Raw genomic sequence first — 25,034 nt, forward strand, 5'->3', positions numbered from 1 at the left:
ATTTAACTTTTTTTATTCAATCATCCAAATCTAACAAATCTATAAAGTTGTCTATTAACTGGTGGCAGACATCATGGTTTATTCTTCTAGGATGTTGTGATGTGCACACATATGGATACTTTTAAACATTCAGGCACACCACACATGCAGCCGTGCACACTTATACAAATGCACGCAAACACACCTACATGTGTGCTGATCCATAGCAGCACAACTCCTCTGCTGCTCCTGCAAGATATGCCTCAAACACAGTAAGTAAACTTTCCCAGCGAAACTGCAACTCTGCACACACACACACACACACACACACACACACACACACACACACACACACACACACACACACACACACACACAGGAGACCTGTGCAGTGCTTTTGAAATCTCATTCCCATACAGTATTGGTTTCCCTTTTTCTTCGCTCACACACACTGACTCACACATATGCCTAAGCCTTTAAACAGTACTCCTCTGCTTTCTTTGCCAGGGCATCTTGTGTTTCTGGGAGCGTGGGGGGCAGTGTGCCATTGGCTGTCTAAAGAGGAACTCAACACGCATCTGACAGAACAAACGAGCATCACCGACCACATTTCTTACTTTTAGGTGTTTATGTGAGCCGTTAGCAGTTACAAAGATTTGTTAACATGACAGTTTTCCCAAGAAATTGAATCATCTATTAAAACAGGTGTATCGTTATGGGTTGCTTAGACAATGATGCATCTCAGTGCTTATTTTGAGGGATTCAGGGCTCCCTGTGTAGTTAGTAAAAACTCTTAATACTGAGGCCTCGGATTGTGTAGCATCTGTAACAAAGACTATGACTTAAAGTGCTGTTTTCTTGGTTGATACCTGAAAGTATTTTTAAATTGAAAGTATTTTTAAATTGACACTGGATTGTCTTTCTGCCTGTTTGAAGGGAAAGAATTAAAAAGATCGACACTGGATTGTCTTTCTGCCTGTTTGGAGGGAGCAAGAATTAATCTGCAATGTGCCAGTTGTAAAGGAGAAACAGCTGATGACTTTGAAACCTCATAAAAAAGCATTTAAGAACTAAACGGAACTGAACCGAGCACACAAGTCGAACAAAAAACGAGCTGATGCTACCAAACCAGTAGTTAATAAATCTGCCTGATAAATTACTGACCTGTGGCTCCATGTTAAAGCCTGTTTCTGGTTTCTCAGTCTTAACGCTGGAGAGCTTCAGTCCTTCACCAGGTTCTATCTTGATGGCTTTATCCAGGACGCTGTTATCATCCCTGTCCAGGAGATAGCGAAGCAATGCATTGTCCTTCTTTTTGGGGCTCCCTGGCTCCTGTTTTGTGCAGAGTTCACCCAGAGCGGTCATACTGTCCCCGGAGGCCGACTCTGGACCAATGGGATCTTTTCCGGTTGCCTCAGCTGTTAGTTTGGCCAACTCCACGGGCGAGGTGCTGTTTTGCAGCAACCTGTGAAGAATTTTATGTTTCTCCTTTAAAGAGGTGGAGTGGTTGTTATGTCCCACCCCACCTACACCACCAAGCTGGTCCTTACAGATCTGGTCATCTCCGAAAGCACCCGTTGGTGAGCAGGGATCAGAGGGCTCCAACTTGGTGGTGAGCAGCTGGAGCAGCTTGGTATGGCCTTTGGCGTTCAGAAGTTGGTTTGGTGCATCACTAAGGTCACCCAGGCTCTCACGGTCACCATCTCTTCCCTCCCCCTGATCACCTTCCTGGTTCTGGGATGTCAAAAGGTCTTGCTCCTCAAAAGATCCAAATAGGTCAACCTCTAAGCTTGAATTGTTCTTGGCTTTTTGGCTACCGGGGTTGGAGCTGTGAAGAGGGCTCTGAAGGCCGACTGGTTTTCTGTCAGGGGACTCTGGGTGCTGTCCTTCGCCGAGGCCCTGGGAAATCCTGTGGCCCTGGCTGAGAGCCTGCAGTGCGCTAAGAGAGTTAAACCCTTGGTTGGTTCCTGTGCTGCTGCACACAGGGGCTGGCGATCGGAGGCTGGCTGCAGGAGAGAAAGACCCAGGGGGGTGCTGGGGGAGATGCGGACTACTACAGCTGCTGCTGCTAGCTGGCATGCTAGGGCTCTGGCGATGACGAGGAGACAACATGGCACCTTGGGCCCCTGAGGTGATACTGGGGCTTCCCAAAGCTGAAGGGCTGCCCAGCTTTTGTGCATGGCTATTTCCCTGAGGCGTAGGCGCTCGCCCTGACATAGCTCCATAACCACGTCCAGGGTTGCCGGAGGCTGTGGCAGCGTAGTGTGTGTTGCTGGTGACACTGGCGTCAGGGGAAGGAGAGGACACACTCATACTGGTTGGGGTCATTGGTTTGGCCATAGCCTGACTGGCAGATGTGTCTGCAGTCATGCTGCTGTTTTCCCTGGATGAAAAAGAAGACAGTCAAGAATGAGACCAATTTCATTGATGTGCTGTCAGTATGTAGATATGCAGACTCAGTGTGTATGCTGAGCTTATAAAGGTTGACAAAACATAAAAAAACCTCCAAGCCATATGTCACACAGTTATACATGAAAGGGATGAAAATAAACATTTAATGTGAAGCAGGCTCTATTACAATGACATAAACATCCAATTAAAATTGTATTATACCACCTCTGGTTATTATGTGCAATCCATCATCCCTGGGAGATTCCACTGACCAACAAATTCTAGTGACCAATGTCTTTTGAATTTTGTGTTTGCATTAAAATATAGACTCCTTCCTTCCTGCTGCATGTATTTTTCTTTTTGAAGTGTCATCTTGGGGAGAACTGTTTTCTTGAATGGCTGAAAAGGAAGTTGGTGTGTTGGTGCTCTAGTAACCTGTACCTTGCCCTTTTTCATGTTAAACATTTGCTTGGTGAAGACGTAGTAGAGTTGATATGCTTTTTCTTGAATCACACTCGAATACAGCTTTTTTTTGCAGACCAAAAAAAATTATATTATTATATTAGTTAGATTAGATTTGTCAGTGGTGATGGTATAAACAGAAAGGTAAAGAATTTTGATTCTGAGTTTCAGAGTTAGCTTACAGACTGAGGCATCAGTCTTTTAGTCCAAAGTCCAAAGTCCAAAACATTCTGGAATAAGTGAAAACGATGTCACATGTAAGCATTAGGTAGAGTACACCATAAAGTAAAACAACCAGAGCAGGTTTGCAAGTATACACAAGTGAGAAAACATCATAGTAACAAGGCCTGTAACAGAGGGAGACTTTCAAACATGAATCAGCTTCAGCCCCAACAAACACACAAAGCTCTCATTGTGCTGAATTCTAGTGCAATAATTTTCAATGTGAAACTTGTGGAAGTAAAAAGGGCAAGTTCTCGCCATTGATCCACAAACACTCTGGGTAACAGTCCTGGCATTGTTTTCTGACCACTGTCCAAACCCAGACTTTGAGCATTCAGCACTTGGATGTTGGTAGCGTCGCAATCCTTCCCTGTGGAGGCAAGGAGGAATGAGGGCACTGTGCACTGGACTGGCTGGTAGTTCTCATGTGAGTTTTGCCTTGAACATGCACGATGACAACTCTGTATAGGAGACTCTCTGTTTACAATGCAAACTACAGAACCAAATGAGGGAGAAAATGACCAAAATTGTTAGGGAATGTGAAAAAACACAAAGACACATCTTCTTCTTTAACTAAAATAAGTATGTCACCTTTTCTGAATGGATGAAGGCAATTTGGGGAAAGAATTTGATTTGAATAAGGAAGAGAGAAACTTGGCACTTGGGTGGCATTAAGTGGCAGCTGCAAGAGTGATCAGAAGATTCATAAACAAGAAATCATTTGACTTAACTCCTCAAATCTAACGGTTTTCTCTGACTGGAGGACAAATATGAAGCTTAATCTGGAAAGACTCTCCCATTCTTGAATTTAGCATTTTGGGTGTCACCATCAGACCTTTTTGGACAAAAAGGTGGAATATCAGCAAGTCTGGTTGCTGGCGTTAGTATCTGTGCATTGCCACGCACAGATACAGATGTTAAGTAACACATTAATGAAATACAAGAATTCCACTCACCAAAGGAAGAAATGACATACTTGGACAGGACCTTTTAATCTTTAAACCAGCAGAGAGCCAAGCTAACTGCTTTAAAATCCTTCAAAGGGCACTTTTGAGGCCCCAGCAGGCCCGTTGTTGTTTGCTGTGCGAGTATACTGTGTTGCTCTCTTCCCTGTCTTAGGTAACGCCTATCTCTCTGCGGAGCCAGTGAGCAGCACTCAGCAATCAGGCCTGGGAGTACTTAAGCTGGGGAAGATGAGCTGTTCAGGGCAGAGTGCCTTTGTCTCTGCAGCATTTGAGTGGTGTGCACAATGCACAGGCACAAACAGAGCAGGTCAACAAGAGGTCTGGTTCAGAGATTTAATTTGCGGAGATGGATCCACATGCTTAATGATACAAATTTTAAACCTACAATTTAAACAGGTGATTTATTTTTTTTTAAATAAAAGTCATGCTCCTATATTTGTTATGAAAGAGGAAATTAGCTATAGAGACCAAAAGCAATTTATGTACCAGATGTACCAAACAAGTATATTTCTGCTGTAAATTAGGCTATTTAAGTGGCCATTTGAACAGCTGCTCAAGTCTTATGTGTGTGACATAATTGCCACTTGTTTTGACCATATGATTTTACATTTGGTTGTAGTTACACATTTACTACAACTTGTCAATGTTTTTTTGTTGGAATTAGAACAAGATAAACCTTAGCGCTAAACCTTACGTTGACTATCTTAAACCTAAAAGAAATATTTCAGAGCAACAAACTCAAAATCTCTTGTGTGAAAAACGCAACATATCTTCTTTTCTGCAAAACAACAAGTCATTGAAACATAAAGGGCACTGGGTCTCGTGTAGTGGAGACAAAGGAAAAGAAAGAGTGAGTGGTACCTCTGCAGGACATGGAGGGACATGTATAGCTGTGGTTCATTTGTTGCTGGAGATCGGACCAGTTTGCTCTTAGTGTGTGCTGAGACAATGGTGCCGTCAGCCAGGGAGAATCGGTAAAGAGGGCTGAGCGCATGGCTGTTCCTCAACACTGGGAGGAAACCAACAAAAAAAAAAAATCAGGTTTCATCATTTCATCATGAACGATAAATACTGAGTAAAACTGGTAGAGGGAATTAATTTCTGGTTGCAGAGGTAACAAAAAAAATACAGAAAAGCATAGTTGTTGTGGAGTGGCGGTGCAGTGGTTAGTAGCATTACCAAAATTGTAGGTTTGAGTGTTAATGGTTGTCTATATGTCTGTATCTGTATGTTTAGTCCTGTGACCAATCCTGCTGGCATAGTTTAAAGCACCCAGAATTGGATAAGTTCAAATGGGCCGATAGTTATCATTTTTGATAATAAAATGTATCTTTAGCAGAAAATGTTATTTCCTAATATTTAAACACAGACAAATCAAACTTTCTATACAGTAAAATGAACATGTCCCAGCTTAAAATGACTTGATCATTTATGATCTATGAACTATGAAGACCATTTTCTGTTGCTACCATCCTGGAGCTGTATAAATGGAAGAAAGCAGATGGATGAATGTAAAGAAAAATGTTTTACCCTCTTGATGGTGCTTTTTGGCGAAGGACATTTCCCCTTCATTCTGCAGGTGGAACCTCTGAATGCACCGTCGAACCAGGTCCTCCCAGCCTGGCTTCATGGATGCCCGCAGCTGACTAGTATCCAGTGACGTGATCTTACCTGAATCGGTGAAATATGACATTGATATTTGCAGAATACTAGTCATGTTTTAGAACATGCATCAAAATACATATAGACCCAACAGCAATTATTTCATCGTTTGCTACCTAAACTTTGCTTTTACAAGCTGTCAAAATATTTTCTGGTTCTCAAAGCACCAAGGTGGTCTGATTCCACACCAGCACAGCAGTAGTGAAAGCCAGGTATAAATAATGTCTTTGAGTAGGACACTAGCATAATTTCCAGGCTGACTTGAAGCTGTTTCAGATACTAACACCATATTCTTATTGTATTTTATGCTGGCAAGCTACCACAGATTGATCATGCAGCATATTAACACAGGACCTAGCCCTGCGGACCTACCTTGAAGATCCTGGCGTGTGGTGAAGCTCTCATACGTGGGCATCACAGGTCTCTCTTTGACAGGGGCTCTTCTTGCCACACAGATGAGACATGACTGGAAATCTGCAGACAAAAATGAGACATGTTACATGGAAAAAAATCTGCAGCAACAGGGATTGAAAAATAAAATAGCTTTAGTAACCTTATAGTAGTAAGGTATAGTATAATAGTGAAGCACCTCAAAATATAATGTAATCAATACAGCGTCGGTGAATGTGTGAAAAACGTAATGTTATAAACATCTAAAAACTTGAATGTGTTAAACTGTACAGGTGTATGTGATGGTGTGACTCCCAGGTGTATCTTCATCCTCAGCTAGGGCATCATACCTCCTGCCCACATCATTTTACCAGCCTAGATCGAATACTAAAGCAGCTTCAGCTTTACTCTCACTCTTTACTCTGTTAACCCTGTCTGTTCCACAACCTCAACATCAAACACACCCACAGTTTCACCTCAGCACTGGAATCAAACAGGACAACTGTGACCTCACCCCCGACATCGATGTCAGCACTACTCTCAGTCAGAGTCAATCTACACATCAACCTAAATCGCAGTCTCAACCTACAGCCTTCACTCCGTCCACCAGATATCCTCCTCTTGACGTGGGAGACACTGGCACAATATCTGGTTGTCAGACATCTAAAATTAGATTGGCAGACAGATTCTTTTCCCTAATGTGCATGTGTGTGTGATTAGATTAGATGGGAAGATGACAAAGTGCCACACACTAATTAGTCTCTTCCAGTGGATGGGAGGGAAAATAGAGAGAAGTGATGATGGAAGGAGGACAGGACACAAGAGACTGGGAGACCCGGGATGGTAAGAGTGATGGGAAAGTGACAGAAAGTCAAGACACAGACTGGGTGGCGGAGAAAAAAAAGGGAAAACAGTGTAAAAGATGTGCACACAAGTGAAAGGGCCAAAGTCACTCTACCACATGGTGAGAAATAACAAAAAACGGGACCAAATCAGCAGAGACAGACGAAGACATAAAGACGGGGACTGCAAATAGGAAGCGAGGAATAAAGGCATGACAGAGCAAAAATGGAAAATGAGCGAGTGAATCTCAGAAAATAAAAGAAGACAAATTAAAGGGCAGAAAAGAGTGACAAAAAGCACAAGTATACTGGCACAAGTAGAGACAATACCTTCCCCCTCTTCTCTGATTGACTTGGGTTCAGAGACAGCAAAACACTGCATGGTCTCATACTTCTGCTGCGCCGCCTCCTGCTGATCCGAGGCAAGCCGGGCTTCACCATCAGCATGAGGGTTGATCAACATGCGACAGTTAAAGGTGTGGCTGTTTCTGTTGGACGAATCGCGATGATTGACTGAGAGACAGGGAGGGATGCCAAAACAAAGAGGAGACATCGTGAGCATGTTAAATTTCCAACATAAACACTGCAGCACCAAACAAATTCGATACAACATAAAAAAAAAGCTACAAGAAAAGCTCATTTCACAAAGCAGGAAATGCTCCCAACCGTACTAGCCACAACCCATTACAAAACATGAAAAATGACCTAAACCAATCACTTTTTCTGCTTTCTCTCAACATGGCAGAGTTGTAAGATAAAAAGAAAGTGAAGATTCTCTCAGTGCTGCCAAAGTCAATAACTTTCTCACCCAGGCTCTTGGGCAGGAGGTTCTTGATGAACTCGGTGTGATCGCCAACATGCAGCACGCTGTAGACGCTGGTGTTCATCAGCTCCTCCTGCTGGTAGCGCAAATACTGGCTGACATTCTCCGACACAAACACTATGTTGCCTTCCATGTTGACAACAAAGAAGAAGCCGTCCAGGGCCTGAAGGAGGATGTGAAGACAGGATGAAAGAGAGAAAATAGAGAGCCAACAGAAAAGATGAAGGGGAAGAAAGGGAAAATGGGAAGAAGACAAGTTGGGAGAGATTCACGTTACAACTCAGTTAAAGTTTAGATAGATATCTACTAAAAATAAATGCTAATATTCTCAAATACCGAGCATGATTCGAGGCACTGCAGCACATCCCAGTGACCACCGTGTGATTTTCTGTCTATTTTTTCTTTCATTTTCCACCTTAATGTACAGACTGTGATTTTTTTTCCTTTAGCACACCCATGTTTACACAAAGGTATCCTGAGACTGCTGCTGGTGAACACTATATATAGACTGCGTGTATGTGTGGTCAGACTCCGCCCCTCCTTTTCTAATCTGGCTTTTCACAAAGGTATTTATACCTCACCGGGTCCCATGTTATACGTCGTCGCATACCCATGCATACACACACTCACACTCAAGTAGGCTGGATGACTGCATTAGAGTTTGTCACAGAAACTCTTATCACCCTGTGTGGCTGCAGGAAGATGCTCTAAACTGGTTTATGACGACAACATACATGAAATATTTGCAGCCGTAATGAGGTCAGATCTCCTTTTTTAGCATTTGCATTTTTGCCCTATTTCAACTGCTGTGACGATAGCATCAGAAACCAGTGAGAAGCTCTCATAATCATTGTCACAGCACATAAATTTATGAAACACTAGATTAGTGAATCGAAACTATTCAGTTGTCCTCAGTTTTGGCAGCAGCAGCAGCAAAAGCAGTAATCCTTTTTGGCTTGTTTTGATTATTACTGAATTGACTGTCATGGATGTCATTTTTCCCCCCAACACATGTATTATAGCCACAAAACTATTGGTTGAACTCACCTCCAGCATCATGGGCCCAAGAGTGTCTTTATCAATAACACCTTGGCCTGTGGACGAGACGTCTGCTTTCTGCACCTCCTCTGCATCGGCAACTGGAGCCTTTTCTGTAACAGACATGACAAAATTTCATCTCTGAGTCAAGAAAGGCCTTCTTGTTTAATGGTTTCAACGCAGGGCTGTAAGGACTTGAGATTTTTACTCCTCAAAGTTACTGTGGGGAAGAAATCTGTGGAAAATCATAGTTGTCTTCATTATACTCTTACTGTGACACACCTAATCAATATTAAATGTATTGATAAGATGATAACAATAATAAAAAGACCCTACATTCCCTTACCATCCAACAGGGAACAGATCGAGAAAAAAACTGCACAATACACTTTAAGTTATTTAATGAAGGCATGACTCATTGATGATGGAGCATGTCAGCAGCATCAAAAGGAAAGCTTGTTTCCAATGAACCAGCTCACTGTATGCGTATCAGAGAAATATGCTCATTTTCTTGGAAAACCATCTTGTCAGACTGAAGCTTTCACTGTAGCTCTCCCGCTTAGTGGGTATTTTATTTTCGCAGAAAACACTGACAGTATTGTTTTTGTGATGATGAAGCCTTCAGGCAAACACACACCCACTCAGAGACTGTGTTTTTTTATGTACACCAGGACCTTTCACACATTACATTCTTTGGCTAGTCCTTACTCTAACCTTGTGCTTATATAAACTCTAAACCAGAGTCTTCCAGCAGCACGATCGTGTGTAGGTTTCAGTGGTGGGGATGTCGCGGGCAGCAGGTATCACTACACTAATGCTTTCTACATTTTACACTTTCATAGCCATACTAGAGGCCAGTCTCCACTCTCCTCCCTGGTTGTACCACTGGACTGTTAAGCCTCCCATGGCCCCATTAGACCACATAGCTGACATTCCTGTTGTGGGACCGGAGCTGTACAGAGTCATCAGCCTTAAACCCTGTCACAGAGAGCCTGGGGTGGCTCTGCAGTGCAGGTTGGAGGGTATTACAATAATACTCAGCATTTTTTTTTTTTAAATCAATAAATATGTTACACTCCAGTTGACACGATCAATTTATGCACTCAGGTTTGGACCCCAAACCCCCAATTTGCATGAAAAAGCAAAAGAGTTATTCTGCATACCACTGCCTATAAATTAAGCTTACATAATCAAAATAACTTTCAAGCTAAACATCACAGCAAAAACACTCGATACTAGCAGTCAAACCTGCATATTAACAGCTGCGTACTATACATAATGCAGTTTGCAGTATTGACGAACGCACAGCTCATTAGATCTAAACAGCTTTATTCAAGCCAACACCTCAAGCAGCAGTTTGAATAATGAGACAACTTCATCTTTAACAAAGCAGGGTGGGAAAAAAATCCATCTCCCACCAAGTGGGTGAGATTCCATTTTTCTAAATGAATATAAAAAGTCTAATATATGGTTATATACTTTTTACATTAAACAAAGCAGGTTGCAAAAATGTGTCAGAATAGAAAAGAACAATATTCTTTATGGTCAGCTATGTATTAAATGCAGAATTTCCAAACATCTTGGTGGACAGCGGTTGATGATTACACCCTTTCATTGCTAGTTTACACTCTTTAAAACAAACCCATCCTCTGCACTTGCTTATTTAGCTTAGGAAGCTGAAATAATTAACTGGTTAACTGAGTAACGGACAGGAAATTAAGTGCCAACACAACTGATTGCTTACAGTAAGTAATTACTAAACATAGAGATGGATGTCACCCGCTGGTTAGTAAAATCCCCTTTGTGGAGCCTTAAGCAGAGTGTTGTTTTTTATCACTGGTGTTTTTGCATCTGAGTGAGAAACCAAGGACACGGCACACTCATATGGCAGTGCACGCTCACTACACAAATACTCATCATCTAGAATTTTACCCTGCAGTAAGTGTAAATATGAGCTGTGAGCCAAAGAACATAAACACACACCTTGTCGCCTGACTATCATGAATGGGTAGTACAATGCTATTTTCTCACCTGTTTGTTTCTGTGAGCTTTCCATCAGGTGACATGTTTTTTTGTCTGAATTCATAACTTTTGTGTGAAATCGACCTCAGCAGGTCAAAAACATGCAGACAATAGTGGCTCTCTGAAGTTGACCAGGCAGCTGTGTGTATTATCTGTTTGTATGTGTGTGTGTGCTTATTCAGCTGTTGTTTTCAAACGCAAACTGCGCCATGACACATGGACACCAAGTGGCTGACCACAGGAACTAAAAGAGGAGAGGGGCCATGAGAAAATGAGTGATGAAGCCAGCCAAGATAAGAGATAAAGATATGGGCAAGAGACAGAGGCTGTGTAGGACACATGAAAGATACAACAGGTTAACAGAAAGGAAAGGAAAATATAGAAAATAGCAGAAGAATAAAAGAGTGTATAAAACAAGACAAACAAAGAAGAAAGAAGAAAATCCAAGGAAGAAAAAAGGATAAAAAGAACAAAAATGAAAGGACAAACATTACTGAGAAAGGGTGAAAAGGAAGATAAAAGAATGAGGAAAAAGAGTGGGTAAAATAAGCTCGGGAGGGAAAGAAAAGAGGAGAAAGACGAGGATAAGGAAGGATAAAATTACATCAAGGTTGAAAGAGTGAATAAACAAAAGGGAGAAAAGAAGAGAAGAAAGACATGAAGAAAATGACTGAAAGGAATTAAAGTAGACTGAGGAAGGGTAAAAAAGGAGATAAGGAAAGGAAAGGAAAGGAAAGGAAAGAACCTGGTAGGATGAAGAAATGAGGACAGAAGTGAGATGCAATGATGAGAAATGTGGCGTTAAAATGAAATGACATTGTAAAAAGGGGGACTCATGTTTTTAAAAAAAAAAGCAACGAGTAAAGACTGAGATGTGGCGAGAAAGGTTGGGAGATAAAGGAAGAGGGCTGAAGGGAAATCGTGAGACTGTGATGAAGGCAGGTCTGCCCGCTTTCCTCTGAAGACTCACATCATGGTCAGCGTTACATAACAGCCCTGCCTCTGTCTGTCTGTCTCACCATCATCACACACACATTGTCATTATTGAGTCTGTGTTTACACTCACATTTCCTCTCTCCGCATCGGTCTGTTGAGCCTACTGCAGGTCCTAGAAGATGGGGACTTGCACGCAGGACGGAGCCAGAGTTTTTGTTTTTCAAGGCTTAAGTGTTAAAGTTATGCTAAAAGACAGTTTTGTGCTGATAGTTGTCATTAGTGTGGTTTCTTTTTAAGTTAAACACATAAGAAGTGCAGAAAGCCATTTCAAGAATTACATGTTCAGTTTATGTGCTTGCAGCACTTAAGTTGTTACAGACTTAATATTATTTATGCTTCTTCACTTCCAACGGCAACGCTTTCCTCCGGCAATTGTTCCACGTTTGTGACTGTGAAAACATGAATAGACTCTCTTTGATTATGAAACTGTCATCTGAGAGTTTGATCTTCCTTGAACTTCCTGCTTTCCTTAGAAGGTGAAATTTTCTCAACTTATCTGGACTCATTAAAATAGATTGCTGAACAGATTCCCTCTTAGGCACTTCCAGGCACTGGTTTTACCAAAAGGAGTAGCTGTTATTCTTAAAACATTTATTATTAAACTTGTATAATACAATTTCAATTTCTTTCATAACTGTCTTCATCATATTCTTCTTCAGGGCTTCTATCAGTAGTCTCTAAAGTTACTCCTACCAAGTCAGGGAGTTTTTTGTGATGTTAGGGGTTCCTTTTTTTTTAACATATATAAACTGGAGTCGTAATTAAGGCAGATTAAACTATTCAGCATGTGTGTGAGTTAACTTTGAGGTTAACTGTGATTCGGTACTTTTCTTCACAACAGGAACATCTTTTGCTAGAAATTCTCCATCGATTGTCATGTTGCACTTACTTAGAAGATATCATGACTTTTCCTGCTTTTTGTAAATTTCCGTAATTTAAAAACTGGTTAACGACCTAAAACATAAAAACGGAAATGCTGACAAGTCAAAAAACGAGTGTGTGGCTTTGCTTGCCCTTGTTAATGAGCTGTTCATCATGACTCAGCTAGCTATCGGCTTTTCTTGCCTTCAGTCATTAATTATAAATGCTAGCAGGCTGGCTTTAGGGATAAACTGTCTATCTGACAGTGGCACTGCCATCTTGACAACCACTGAATGGAACTGTCACAAGAGGATATATTCTAATGGCTTTGGTAATGGCCAGACTTTCCCTCCAGCTCCACCAGCAGTTAGTTTTGACTGTTTGACTGTTGTTTGTAATTACGTTGGGGATCCCCTGCCTTTTCCTCTTATTTGTAAATGTATATTTAAGAAGTTTTACAGACAGACAAACACCCTGAACGCTGGCAAATCAAAAACAACTGGGTGGCTTCGGTTTTCCAAGCACAAGCGCCAAAGCACATTTATTAACATTTAGTTATTATTATTACACAAGAGCATATCCTCACCCTGCTCCTTGATCTGCCTGATCTGCTTCACCGTCTCCTTCAGGATGGCACATTTGTCCGGCTTGACGTTAAGGTCATCCATGTCGTTGATGTTGGCAAAGATCAGCTCTGCCAGCTCCTCGATGTACTTGTTCTCCTGCTCCCGGTTTCTCCTCTCAGTGCTTCTCTTAGGGCTGGAGGATAAGGAGAGAAACAACGACATCATTGAAAGAAATGAATGAAGTCAAAATCATGATAACTGAAACGGTGCTGCACTGTGTGATAATATAGCTGTGATATAACAGCTGAGAACTTTGGTGCACTGTGCAGTAATCTTACACTGAGTTGCCAAAAATGTTTCTACAAATCCGAGAGTTACTCTCGTGCTCTCCATACTGACTACTTCTCTTTTGGAAGACAAAGAGACACTTAGTAAAATTAAGTTCGCAACCTCCGACGCAACATCAATGTGTCCTCATTATAGCCTCAGCGCACAGACTGCAGCGTACCATCAAACAACAGTTCATTCAGTCAACTTGTTGTATAAAAAGATGCTGCAGCAGCATTTTTCTATAGTGACCCACATTAATCACTCCCTTTTCTTCTTAATGAGCCATAAACTATCATGCCATTTATAACTACTTACTTATTTATTTAATAATGTGACAAAAATCTAACCAACCAAAATGAGCAGCTATATAATTAATAATCAAGTGTTCTACAATGAAGTAACAAGACTTTAGTTCTGATTAGTTGTTATTGCATGAGGCTTTATGTATTACAGTGTGTCATGAGGCTGTGTGTGGTGGATAAAGTTTTTACCTGGGCCCCAGGAGGTCTGACTGACAGTCCTTCCTCTTCAGAGAGTCTCCCCCTCTGGGGGGCTCTGGGGTGTCCCCCCTCCCACTACTCATCTTCAGCAGATATCAGCACCTGGAGGCAGAAAAGCAAACACGTGCAGATTGTAGTTAGAGTTTGTGTTTAACATGCACCTTGTTACATATAAAATTGGTAAATAATGCGTACATATAGCCCTCTGGAGTGTACAGGTGGATGGTGGGGTTACTGAGGAATTGAAGAAGGGTGGGATGAGAATTTAGACCGAGTATGCTCTCCATATGACATGAGGAATGTGAGACACGTTATGAGTGCATGGAGCGGTGCAGATGGAGCTGCCTGGCAGGAGCACTGTGGCTTGAAGGCTTGACTTCATTTAAAATCACCATAAAATAAAACATAAGTTACATGTTTTAGCATAAACAGGAACCATCAAATATAAAGGTACAACAGTATAATAACCACGGACCTGTTTAAGCAATACAAATGTAGATCAGTTACTGGAGTTGCCTGTCATAATATTTACATTCTCACAGCAAGAGTACAAGCCTGAAAAACTATAGAGTTCTTTGGACATTTATGTGTTCATGATTTCAAACGTATCCAAAGTGTTTACAGTAAATCTCAATAAACAAAGACATAACCTCGATGCGCCAGATTGAAGTGGCACAAGTGCAGCTGAGCACCGTGGACACTAAATCCTTAAAAACTGATGGTGAAGAGTGCTCGTCTCACTCCTTGATGAACTTCACTTCATTATTTATAGGCAAAAGTTAATGCGCTGAAGATGTACACACACTGCATTTTGCATAATGAGGGAGTGTGCTCGTGACTCCCGAACACAATGTGCTATTGTAAAGTGCCCGCAGGCAATGTGGGAGGCCCAGTGGGAATACAGTAGGTGTCAATAATTACTTCAGTTAGAAACAGCTAATTCATGTAGGCATTAACACTGTTCTTACATGAAAATTTATGGTGTTTGAGTCAAAGGCATTCAGTAGCAGTCATAGCAGTCATAATGACGACAGCCAGGTTGTTCAAAGAATATTTTTGCCATCTTGAAAGAATTGGGTAAGACCGAAAAGTATAGACAGGTGGAAAGGCATTTAAATTAAACACTTCTTGGCAGGGAAAGTTAAACCATATGGTCACCTCATGTGGCTAGACCTACAAAACACTGCTTACAAAACCCTTGTTGGTCTAACATGGTCAACTCTCTCATTTCTCCCTCAGTTTTACTTTAAATTACTCAAATTGCAGATGTGTGTTATGGTAGCTGTCTGGCACTTAGTTCTGTTTTTTAAGAAACAGTTAAAAATTGCTTCAGGTTCAGGCCTTTCAAAGGATTGGCGTGTCCTTTTTTGTTAATATAACACAGGTTTGGAGTTGAGGTAATAAAAAGGACATACTGATTACAAATTGACAGAATAGATGTGACAATCATCTGTTATCTTTAACAATCATTTGCAGATGAGACAGACTCCAACAGTTACAAGCAGGAGCAGAGGCAGTGTCTGTTAGGACACTCGGGCTTTAAGGCCTTTAAACGGGCCAGCCCATCACCTGACTATTACATAACAGGCCGTCAGTGGGGCTGATACTGTGCAGATAAAGGCAGGATAGAGGGATAAAGGAAAGAAAAACGACAGGGAGGGATATGGAGAGTAAAGAGAGACAAAAAGGAAGAAACCTATAAGCGAAGAAATATATAAGGGCCTGCAGAAACATTTTCTCACACAGTCTTCAAGCTGGCAAGTGTAAGTGTAGCAAAATAATACAAGTGGAAATGGATGGGGTAACAGGAGGAAGAAAATAGGAGGAGCATCTGCTGTTCTGAATTAGCAGGCTTGAGGAGGGAGGAAAATATGTCCCTATTACACCAAGAGAGCAGAAAATTGTCAATAATGTGATTAAACAAAAAAAAAAAAAATCAGACAGTCAGTTTTTGCCAAGTGGTGTCTTTGGCTGTGGATGTGGTGATAGTTCCCACCACAATGCAAAGAGAGCCCTTGTTAATGAGCTGTTATCATCATGATTCAGCTAGCTATCAACTTTTCTTGCCATCAGCCAATTTTTAGAAAAGCTAGCAGGCTGGTTTAAGGAATAAAATGCCTGTCTGACAGTGGCACTGCCATCTTGACAACCACTGAATGAATTTGTCTCAAAAGGATGGATTTTAATGACTTTGTTTATAGCCAGACTTTCCCTCCACCTACACCAACAGTTCCTTTGGACTGTTTGACTGCTGTTTTGTAATTACTTTGTAATTACTCCCTGAATTTCCCTCTAATACTACCAACATGCTAAACTACATATAGCATTGTACTTGCTAAATATCAGTGTGCTAGCAATGTGACCATTCGACTGTCCTGTTATTAGGCCACAAGCACCACCAGAGCTGTGGATCCTTAGCCGTCCTATCATTTGTATAAATGTGGAGGAAGAAACACACATACCCACCGCAAAGTTATTAAAAATAGAACGACATTAGCGTCCCTACTGTAGTTTACATGATGACACTTAATGGTGGGTGATGGTTGCTGATTGATGACTAGAATATAATCACTCATAAAAGAGCAGGTTTACGTGAAATACAGAAGATTTCAGCAGTGATGAGGGTCATGGTGACAGAGAAACATCTCTGTCCACTTGGCCACCGTAATTACCCTTTCTAATGCCTTCCCATACACAGGCATTACACTGAGAACATGCGTCATGTCTGGTAGCCAGTAAGTTAAAAATATAACTTAGACTACTGTGTTAAATGTTGCTTTTTTTTGTCAGGCCAGCCATAAGGGAGCAAAGAGTAGTTCTAACAAACAAAAGGGGAATTTGAAATTTTGTGCTGCCTTCTGAGTCAAAGCAGCTTTTTGATATCTTTTCAATCTGAACATGAGCAGTTCAAAGAAAATCTATTACCCATTTTGGCTCCTGCTAATTTACATCATTAAATTAATGAATTGGGGGTCAACAACTTTATTTCTTTCTTGTTTTGCTTTCATTGCATCTGTTGTTTGATGGAAGGTAGTTAGTTTATCTGGTCTCTATAGTATCATAGTATCATACTGTGCTCCATTTTCAGTGTTATAGGTCTAATATTCATTTTTAACTCATTTTTATTTGTATAAAGCCAAATCACAATAGTCACCTCAAAAAACCCCAACAATCAGATCACCCCCTATTAGTCAGCACTTGGCGACAGTGGGAGGGGGAAGGAAAAACTCCATTTTAACAGGAAGAACTTGCAGCAGAACCAGGCTCTGGGAGCGGCAGATATCTGCCATGACCGGATGGAACCAGAGATTAATAATACCTGATTAATATAAATACTCTGTGGTTTATAAACTCAGAGTGAAAAAAGGTGAGTGAAGAAGAAACACACAGTGCATCATGGGAAGCCCCCAGCAGCCCAGGCCTATTGCAGAAAACCTAAGGGAAGATTCCAGGTGACGTGATCCAGCCCTAACTACAAAAAGGATAGTTTTAAGTCTAATCTTAAAAGAAGTGAGGGTCTCTGATTCCAAACTGGGAGCTGGTTCCACAGAATAGTGGCCCCAAACCTGAAGGTTCTGCTTCCCACTTTACTTTTAAATATCCCACAAGTAAGCCAACAGTCGTAGAGCAAAGTGCTCTATTGGGATGGTGCAGTAACATAAGGTCTTTAAGATAAGATGGGGCCTGAAAATTCGAGACCTTGTATGTGAGGAGAAAGATTTTAAGTTTTAAATTTGACTCTGGATTTAACAGGGAGCCAGTGAAGAGAAGCTCATATAGGAAAAAGTTTCTGCTCTCTAGTTCCTGTCAGTACTCAGCAGCTGATTTAAAGTTAGCTTTGCAAACATATTTTGCTAACACAAATTGATGCCAAGTTGATCAACTCTCACATGGCATATGCAAATGGACAGAAAGTCATTTGACAATACCCACTTCTTTCCTAATAGTGTAATCAGCATCTTAATAAACAAGGAAATTACAACGTGTGAGTTAATTACCTGATTGTCAATCATTGCTGGAGATATTTAAACTTGAACATCAAATACCAAAACTAACCTTCCACCCTCGAGCTGTGCAAGTCATCCATTTACTTGGATTAAGTAGGAAAAAAAGGAAACACCTCTCTAAAAGTTAATTAAACAAAGGTTAGCGACGTCAAGTGTGATGTTACTTTCAAAACAAAGAGTCTTATTATGTTCAGCAGACGGTGAAGTTAACGTCGTCATCACAAGAGTCCAGCACGTTAACCTCAAAAGTTGATGAAAGCCTCGCTTAAAGATTCAGTCAATCAGAGGAAGGCACACACACACACACACACACACACACACACACACACACACACACACACACACACACACACACACACACACACACACACACACAAAGTCACTTTACTCCTCACAATCAGTTTCACTTAGATACTTCAATCAATGTCTGAAGAACATACACATGCCCAAATCCACAAGAACATCCATATGAAGAGACATGTGGCATGGAAACACAGAAAGACGCACACACACAAACACACACATGTGCACACAATGAATTAACACTAATGTAGCCTGCGACAAAAGCCTTTACCCCGCTCAGCCCGATACTAATGCAATCAGAGGAGCCAAGAGCTTCGCAAAGTGAAGCCATTTAAAAACAATTTGAGAAGCAGAGAAGAGCCAGGGCCAGAGGGTCAAACCAGCCATTAAGAAATTAAAGCTGAGGATTGATCACTGCCTGCTTAAGTGGACCCTGTCTCCAGTAGAAACCACGGCTCCTCAGTTTCTTTGTTTTCAGTTTGTGGGGTGGGGGTTACAAAGGTGAGTGCAGGGTGAGGCTTTCACTTATGTGTTTTTGTTGTTTACTTCCCTTACTTGTTTTTAGTCTCCTTTAGTTTGAACAAAACACTGGGTTTAAATCTCTATGTCTGCAATCAGATGAGTGGATCAGGGGCATTATCATTAGTTAATACAAACTACCTTTACGGCTTTCAGCTTTCCAGGAATATCCCCATAATTCCCACTGTGCAACAGAGGTATAGAGCATGTAGGTGTTGGATTGCAACCACATGGAAATCAGGTGGGAAGAAAAAAAAGATGAGAGATAGCACAACCGACTTTCATTTAGAAGTAAACAAAAATAGCACAATGGGTAAAAACCTCTGGAAAATCTGTTACTACTGTAAATTAGAGATAATTACAAGACCTGTTGTTCAGCAGGGAATGGCTGGGAAGTCAGGAGGATGCCACAATCACCATATGCATGACAGACCTACTCTGACCAAATGATAGTTGTCATGGAAGTAAAACGCACTATGGATTGTTATTAAGGTAATGAGTCATCCCCAGGCTTTAGTGTGCAGTCTAATTGAGGTTTTCAGCGTGTAACAAAAAAAAGAAAAAATGACAACGACCACGCAGTCTTATGCAATGACTGACAGCACAAAATTAAAGCTAATGTGGTTTTTTTGTTTGTTTTTTTTGCAGGGATAGTGGAAGACCTCCATGTTTATTCTTAATGTCCTAATACATTTACTGTGCAAATGTCAGAGTTTTTATCCCCAGAAATTAATTGAGTCCGTCAGTTAATGTTACGCACAATTCAGCTCGCCGTGGGTGGCTGCTCTATTGAAGCTCCTCCTGGAGATCTTTGCATTTTGTGAAAAGGTTTTACATCTTACCATAATGATCATAAAGTATGCATGCCTGTTTCCCGACTCCTCCCAGACATGTTAATCCATCTGGATTCAATTCATTTCATGTATAAAGCACCAAAACACAACAAGAGTCACCTCAAGGATGAATAATTAACATATATGTGTGCAATTTCATATATTTGCGAAGCATATAAGCATGGTAGGTAGTACTATTAGTAGTTATTATACTCTCTCTTATAGTACACCTTCAAAAGGGTTGGTAACAAAGGATGATATTTAAGACTTTACACAAACTTTTGACCCTGAATCCTCCCTTAGTTACGCTGCAGTAGGTCTAGGGTGCTGGGGGCTTCCCATGATGCACCGAGTGTTTCTTTTTTACTCACTATGTGTTTATTCACCACTCTGCATTTAATCATTAGTTATTATTCATCTCTGGCTCTCTTCCACAGCATGTCTTCATCCTGTCTTCCTCCCCTCACCCAAAATGGTTGCATCACATTGCCGCCTCTCCCTGAGCCTGGTTCTGCCGGAGGTTTCTTCCTGTTAAAAGGGAGTTTTTCCTTCCTACTGTCACCAAAGTGCTTGCTTAAAGGAGTCAAATGATTGTTGGGGTTTTCTCTGTTTTCTCTGCATTATTGTAGGGTCTTTACCTCACAACATAAAAATGCCTTGAGCCAATGTCGTTCTGATTTGGTGTTACATAAAACTGAATTGAATTTACTTTTTATTCCTTGCAGGTCAATATTAAATTTTATTTTCAAACCTCTAGAAATGAAAAAAATAAAACCGAATAATTATTTTTATGAATGCAACCTGTGAAGAGGAGTCACAGCTACAAATGCAGTATAGTCCACTATAACAGAAGACTAGTACTTCAGTGTCTTGTTTCCCTTGTTTCCCTACTACTGCTAGTGCAAAAACAAATAACTAAATGATAAAAATCAGGATCAAGTTAGCACTCAGACACCAGTCAGCTTGACAGAGGTATTTGGTAGTAAGGACCCTCCTCCCTTTGGTGTCTGTAAGCTGTTAAGGCTGCTGTCTAAAAGCCAGAAAACCCACAAACATAAAGTAGATTTAATACCCTGCTGTAGCTGGATTAAGAACACTGGCTTCTCCCACACTGAAAGGCCTGCGACATATGCACAGTGAGCATGTTTGTGTATGTGGCTCTCTACGTGTTGGCGTGTCCATGTCAACAAGTCCAATCTCTTTATGTACATCTCGGCTGTTTGGTGCCACGGTGATGCTGCTCTGAGCAGGTGGCTTTATGGTTGGCTCTTCGCCGGTTACTGGTGACAATTTGTATTGCGCATATCTAGCTTTATTTCTCTGAGCAGCTACAATACTTGCTTTCAATAACTATTTAGTCATTTCAAGTAACCACTACCTTAATTACCAAATAGCTTTTGATTTACTAGACAGAGGCGCCACAAAGAGAAAGATAGCAGTGGCTGAACTGGTACGGCTGCTTTCTTTTTTGACGCCTGAGGCTCGTTGGAGCCGAGTCAGCAAATATTCAAACAATATTAGACTTTCCAGTGAGCTGTTTAACTGAGCTAACACAAATCAGCACTAACACCAGTTACCAGTTAGACTACACATACGTGCCAAAAAGGATAGATTCTACAACACGGCTTAATCATGATAACACACAGGTGCTCTGCTGAGCTTTGCAGATGCACACATACTGCTGCCACTTAGGGAAATGGCCATGATACACGGAATAACCGGTTATGTGGGCTATTCTTGTTCATGTTTGTTCTTTTGTTGGTCATTAGCTTTGCTGCAGTATAGACTGAAGTCATAATATACAAAAATGTCTCTGTAGTGTAATGAAACTAAATGTCAAAAACTATATAAACTGTCCATCTTTCTTGCTTGTTGCACCTTTGTGTGTTAAACTCTGTTGTCGTTCCTTTTCTTGCTCCACTAACCTCTCAAAAAAGAAGCATTTGAGAGCATAAGGCCATATGAAAAAAAACCCTAATGTGTGTCAACAAATAAAAAGAAAACAAACCTAATTAGATTGATGTTAAATTTCAGTCAAGTAATGATTAATGATTAAACAAACTCTGTTTTGTTTGTTTCCTCAACATAAATCATATTCAGTAAATGTAGTTTAACTCCATGTTTTTCCCCTGTGCCCCGCCTGCTGCCGTTTACAGTTTGAGAGCCAGTGATGTAGCCAGAAATGTACAGAATCACACACTAACGTGAAATCATAAATCTGCCACACACAGGATTTCACCTGGTAGCAAGAAATCCTCTCTGCTCTAGATACACATTTCCTTCTGCTTCTACTAATTTACTATAGTGATGACAATACAGTGTAAATGGTCAGTTCTCTATATGTGACATATGTATATTTGATACAGATGTCACACTAAGCCTTATTTAAGATGAGCTTTTTCATTTCCTGCTTATATCAAGCCTTTCAGCTTAATTGGACTGTCCATAGCATAGCTAACATTACGACACACATGGATATAGCTAAAGAGCTGTTCAAACAATTTAGGTCATAATACTATCCTACACCTCAATCAACATCCTGTTGGAAGACCAAATCTAAATCATCCAACAGCATCGTCTTCACAGCTCTAACACGTCAGTAAATCTTTAGTTTAATTCAATAAATATGATAGTTTGTTGGTATAGCTTTAGGAAGCCAATTGACCTCTTGCAAAATATTTCCTCATGAAAAGGAACAAGAAATTGAAACATTATGAAACTTTCTCTTTTGTTTTCTTTTTGTAATTCTTCTTTTCCTTCTTTTAACATCAAAAAATCTGTACATCAAAGATTTGAAATCCCAGAACGGACGCTGCACCTCAAGAACAACAAAAAAACACTATGAAAGGCTTTGAGAGGGTTGCAGATTCTGACTTCCACTTCAGCTTTCACAGTGTTGTTTCTTTCCAGTGTATCCATTACGCCCATGTAGTGGATGCAAGTTTGACACGAGTATACATCTATCCCTACAGCCAGTTTTCCACCTGAACACACAGGAGTTTCTCAGGCAATCAAGCCTGTTTCAAACATTTGGTCACAGTTACCTCTCTTGCCACCTGGTTGCCCAGACCTTCTTTTATTGAAGTGTCAAAGTTCCCAAAGACTTTTTGACGCTGTTGTGTTGGAATGAAAAGCAAATGCCTTTCTGTGTGCTGAGAAGGGAGTCCCTGTAAAAAACAAGCTGCACAAACTGGCTCACTTCAACCAGCACTCCTTTTTTTGTCTAAATAATCACCCCCACCACCATAGCTCAGCCACCTTAGCTCAGTTATTCTGTCTTCTCTCTGTTCCTTTCTTTTTTGTCATCTTCAACATCATCACATCACATCAACTTGAGAAAAATGTTGTTGTTACTAATAGATTACATTTAGAATGATCGGATCTAATTTGAACTAGAGTTTAATAGTAAATTATCTGCACATCTCTGTCTCTATAATTCTCCCAAAACGAACAAGAAGCAAAACAAGCAGAAACTCAACTGTATTGACAGAAATCCAAGAAAATCATCTGACTGATTGAAAGATGATCTGATGCAAGTGCAGTGCAGAAACGCCAGAGTAATTATCATAGCATCAAAATGGAGGGACATTAAAAATAATAACTCTAAATAAACTGTTCACAGATGGCTTGTTAGCTGGCTAGATAGCCAGCAGCTGCTCATTACTCGGCATGTGCAGCTTCATGTAATGTGAGAGCGTGATCGATTATAGACAGGAATCAATAACATTGAACATGCCTGCCCGGATGCTAACTCAATTGTGAGTGCATACGCACGCATACGCACACACACTAATGCACACGCACACAAAAACACAAACAAAAACGCCATGCTTCTACATGGACAAACATGATGATAATCACACACACACACACAAAAGAGTTTCTGCTGTAAACACTGAAACTGAGCGGCTGCTTAACAGCACAGAACAAAAACATCGGGGCCGCCTCGGCACTGCAGTTTAGGAGAGACACCAAAGGAGAACTTATGTTCCTTTAACATGCGGAATCATCCTACATGCATGAAAAAACAAACATAAAATATAAGAGTAGCGCTTGTAGAGACACAGACGGAAACAAAGTGATTGTTTTATGCCATCATGCGGTGGACAAATCTGGACTCCTAAATATGATTTCTACCTCTTCTCCGCTCAAGTTTCGTGTCAGTTCACAGGACAGGGCCGGTGGTTTGAAACTCTTCTGAAAAGCCATTCAAAGCTCTTTTGATCTGACAGTATAGTATAGTAGTGTAATACTGCTTTGGTTGTACAGCACCTTTCATGCAACATGTGCGGCACTAAAAAAATGAGGATGCAGGTTTGATGAAAGAGCAAACAAGTAACGATAACGATTACACAACACACAAAGGAATTGTGTCATAACAGTTTGTGACAGGAGAAGCCCTGCTTTTAAGGGGTGTTTAAATGTTTAAATCACTAATATCATTAAGTAGGATATTAGCTGAAAACGAGGGAGCTTGTCCAGTTCTCATTTTCGGTGTGATTTTGGGTAATCGGAAGCCAGCAGCAGAAGGGACACAAGGCAGTGGCTGGTCTGAAGTCTTTGAGCAGGGTGACTTTAAAAAAAAATGAATTCTGAGAGATACAGGGAGCCAGTACAGTGTTCCCAGGTCTGGAGTGATGTGGTCCCTCTTCATTGTACAACATGTGCAGAATTCAAGACAAACCTTACCACTTTTATCCAATTTAAACAGCAGATAATCGTGGCAGAAGCAAAGTCATCACTAAACACTGTGTGATGGAATCAAATGCTGCTTTCTTTGCAGTTAGCAGTAAATCACTTTTTATGACATACTGATTAACAGGAAGACACCACAGCTCATATCAGACATGATTAGATGAATTCACCGGTGAGGCAGGCAACTTTTTAAAAAAAAGCCACACAAAGCGAAAGCAAAAATACCTAGATAGAGATAGCAGAGGAGTTTCATGCTGTCCTACTGGCCCAGAGGTCAAACTCCACCTTCAGCTCCCTGAGTGACTTATCAGCAGAAGCAGCTAGTGTCTGTGTGAAAATTAACACGCAGTCACAGCCCAGTGACCCCATGAAACGCCAGCTGTTTGCATTGTGCTTCAGAAAGTTGTCTTTCAAAGTTTAACCTCTAAGATTGCTCAAGTTTGGTGCTGGTATGTGTGCCTTTGTGAGAAAACCAGTCATGGATTTTTCAAACGTGGATCGCTGTGCTCACTTGGAAACAAAACATTCTGGTACACTGAAGGTTTTTTTCAGTGTTAGTCTACTGAAATTTAATATCCTGTGTAAAAACTGCAGTTGGGAATTAGTTAAAATGATTAAAACTGAACTG

The 25,034-nt window shown here is 40.8% G+C and overlaps 1 protein-coding gene across 5 annotated transcripts in view; it reads right to left on the bottom strand.

Annotated features, from left to right (window-relative positions):
* LOC116331650 (nuclear receptor coactivator 2-like) overlaps positions 1-25,034 on the bottom strand; it is a 54,711-nt gene that overhangs the window by 13,351 nt on the left and 16,326 nt on the right. For all 5 annotated transcript variants that reach the window (XM_031754407.2, XM_031754408.2, XM_031754406.2 and 2 more), the window contains 9 exons: positions 14,041-14,151; positions 13,240-13,412; positions 8,784-8,887; positions 7,722-7,899; positions 7,244-7,426; positions 6,054-6,155; positions 5,550-5,690; positions 4,881-5,028; positions 1,144-2,362 (listed from right to left, as the gene is read on the bottom strand). In XM_031754407.2, the coding sequence (XP_031610267.2) occupies positions 1,144-2,362; positions 4,881-5,028; positions 5,550-5,690; positions 6,054-6,155; positions 7,244-7,426; positions 7,722-7,899; positions 8,784-8,887; positions 13,240-13,412; positions 14,041-14,132 (2,340 nt within the window). In that variant the 5' untranslated portion in view covers positions 14,133-14,151. The remainder of the gene's footprint in view (positions 1-1,143; positions 2,363-4,880; positions 5,029-5,549; positions 5,691-6,053; positions 6,156-7,243; positions 7,427-7,721; positions 7,900-8,783; positions 8,888-13,239; positions 13,413-14,040; positions 14,152-25,034) is intronic.

The sequence above is a fragment of the Oreochromis aureus genome, linkage group 18 (assembly GCF_013358895.1).
Source record: "Oreochromis aureus strain Israel breed Guangdong linkage group 18, ZZ_aureus, whole genome shotgun sequence".
Taxonomy (NCBI): Eukaryota; Metazoa; Chordata; class Actinopteri; order Cichliformes; family Cichlidae; genus Oreochromis; species Oreochromis aureus.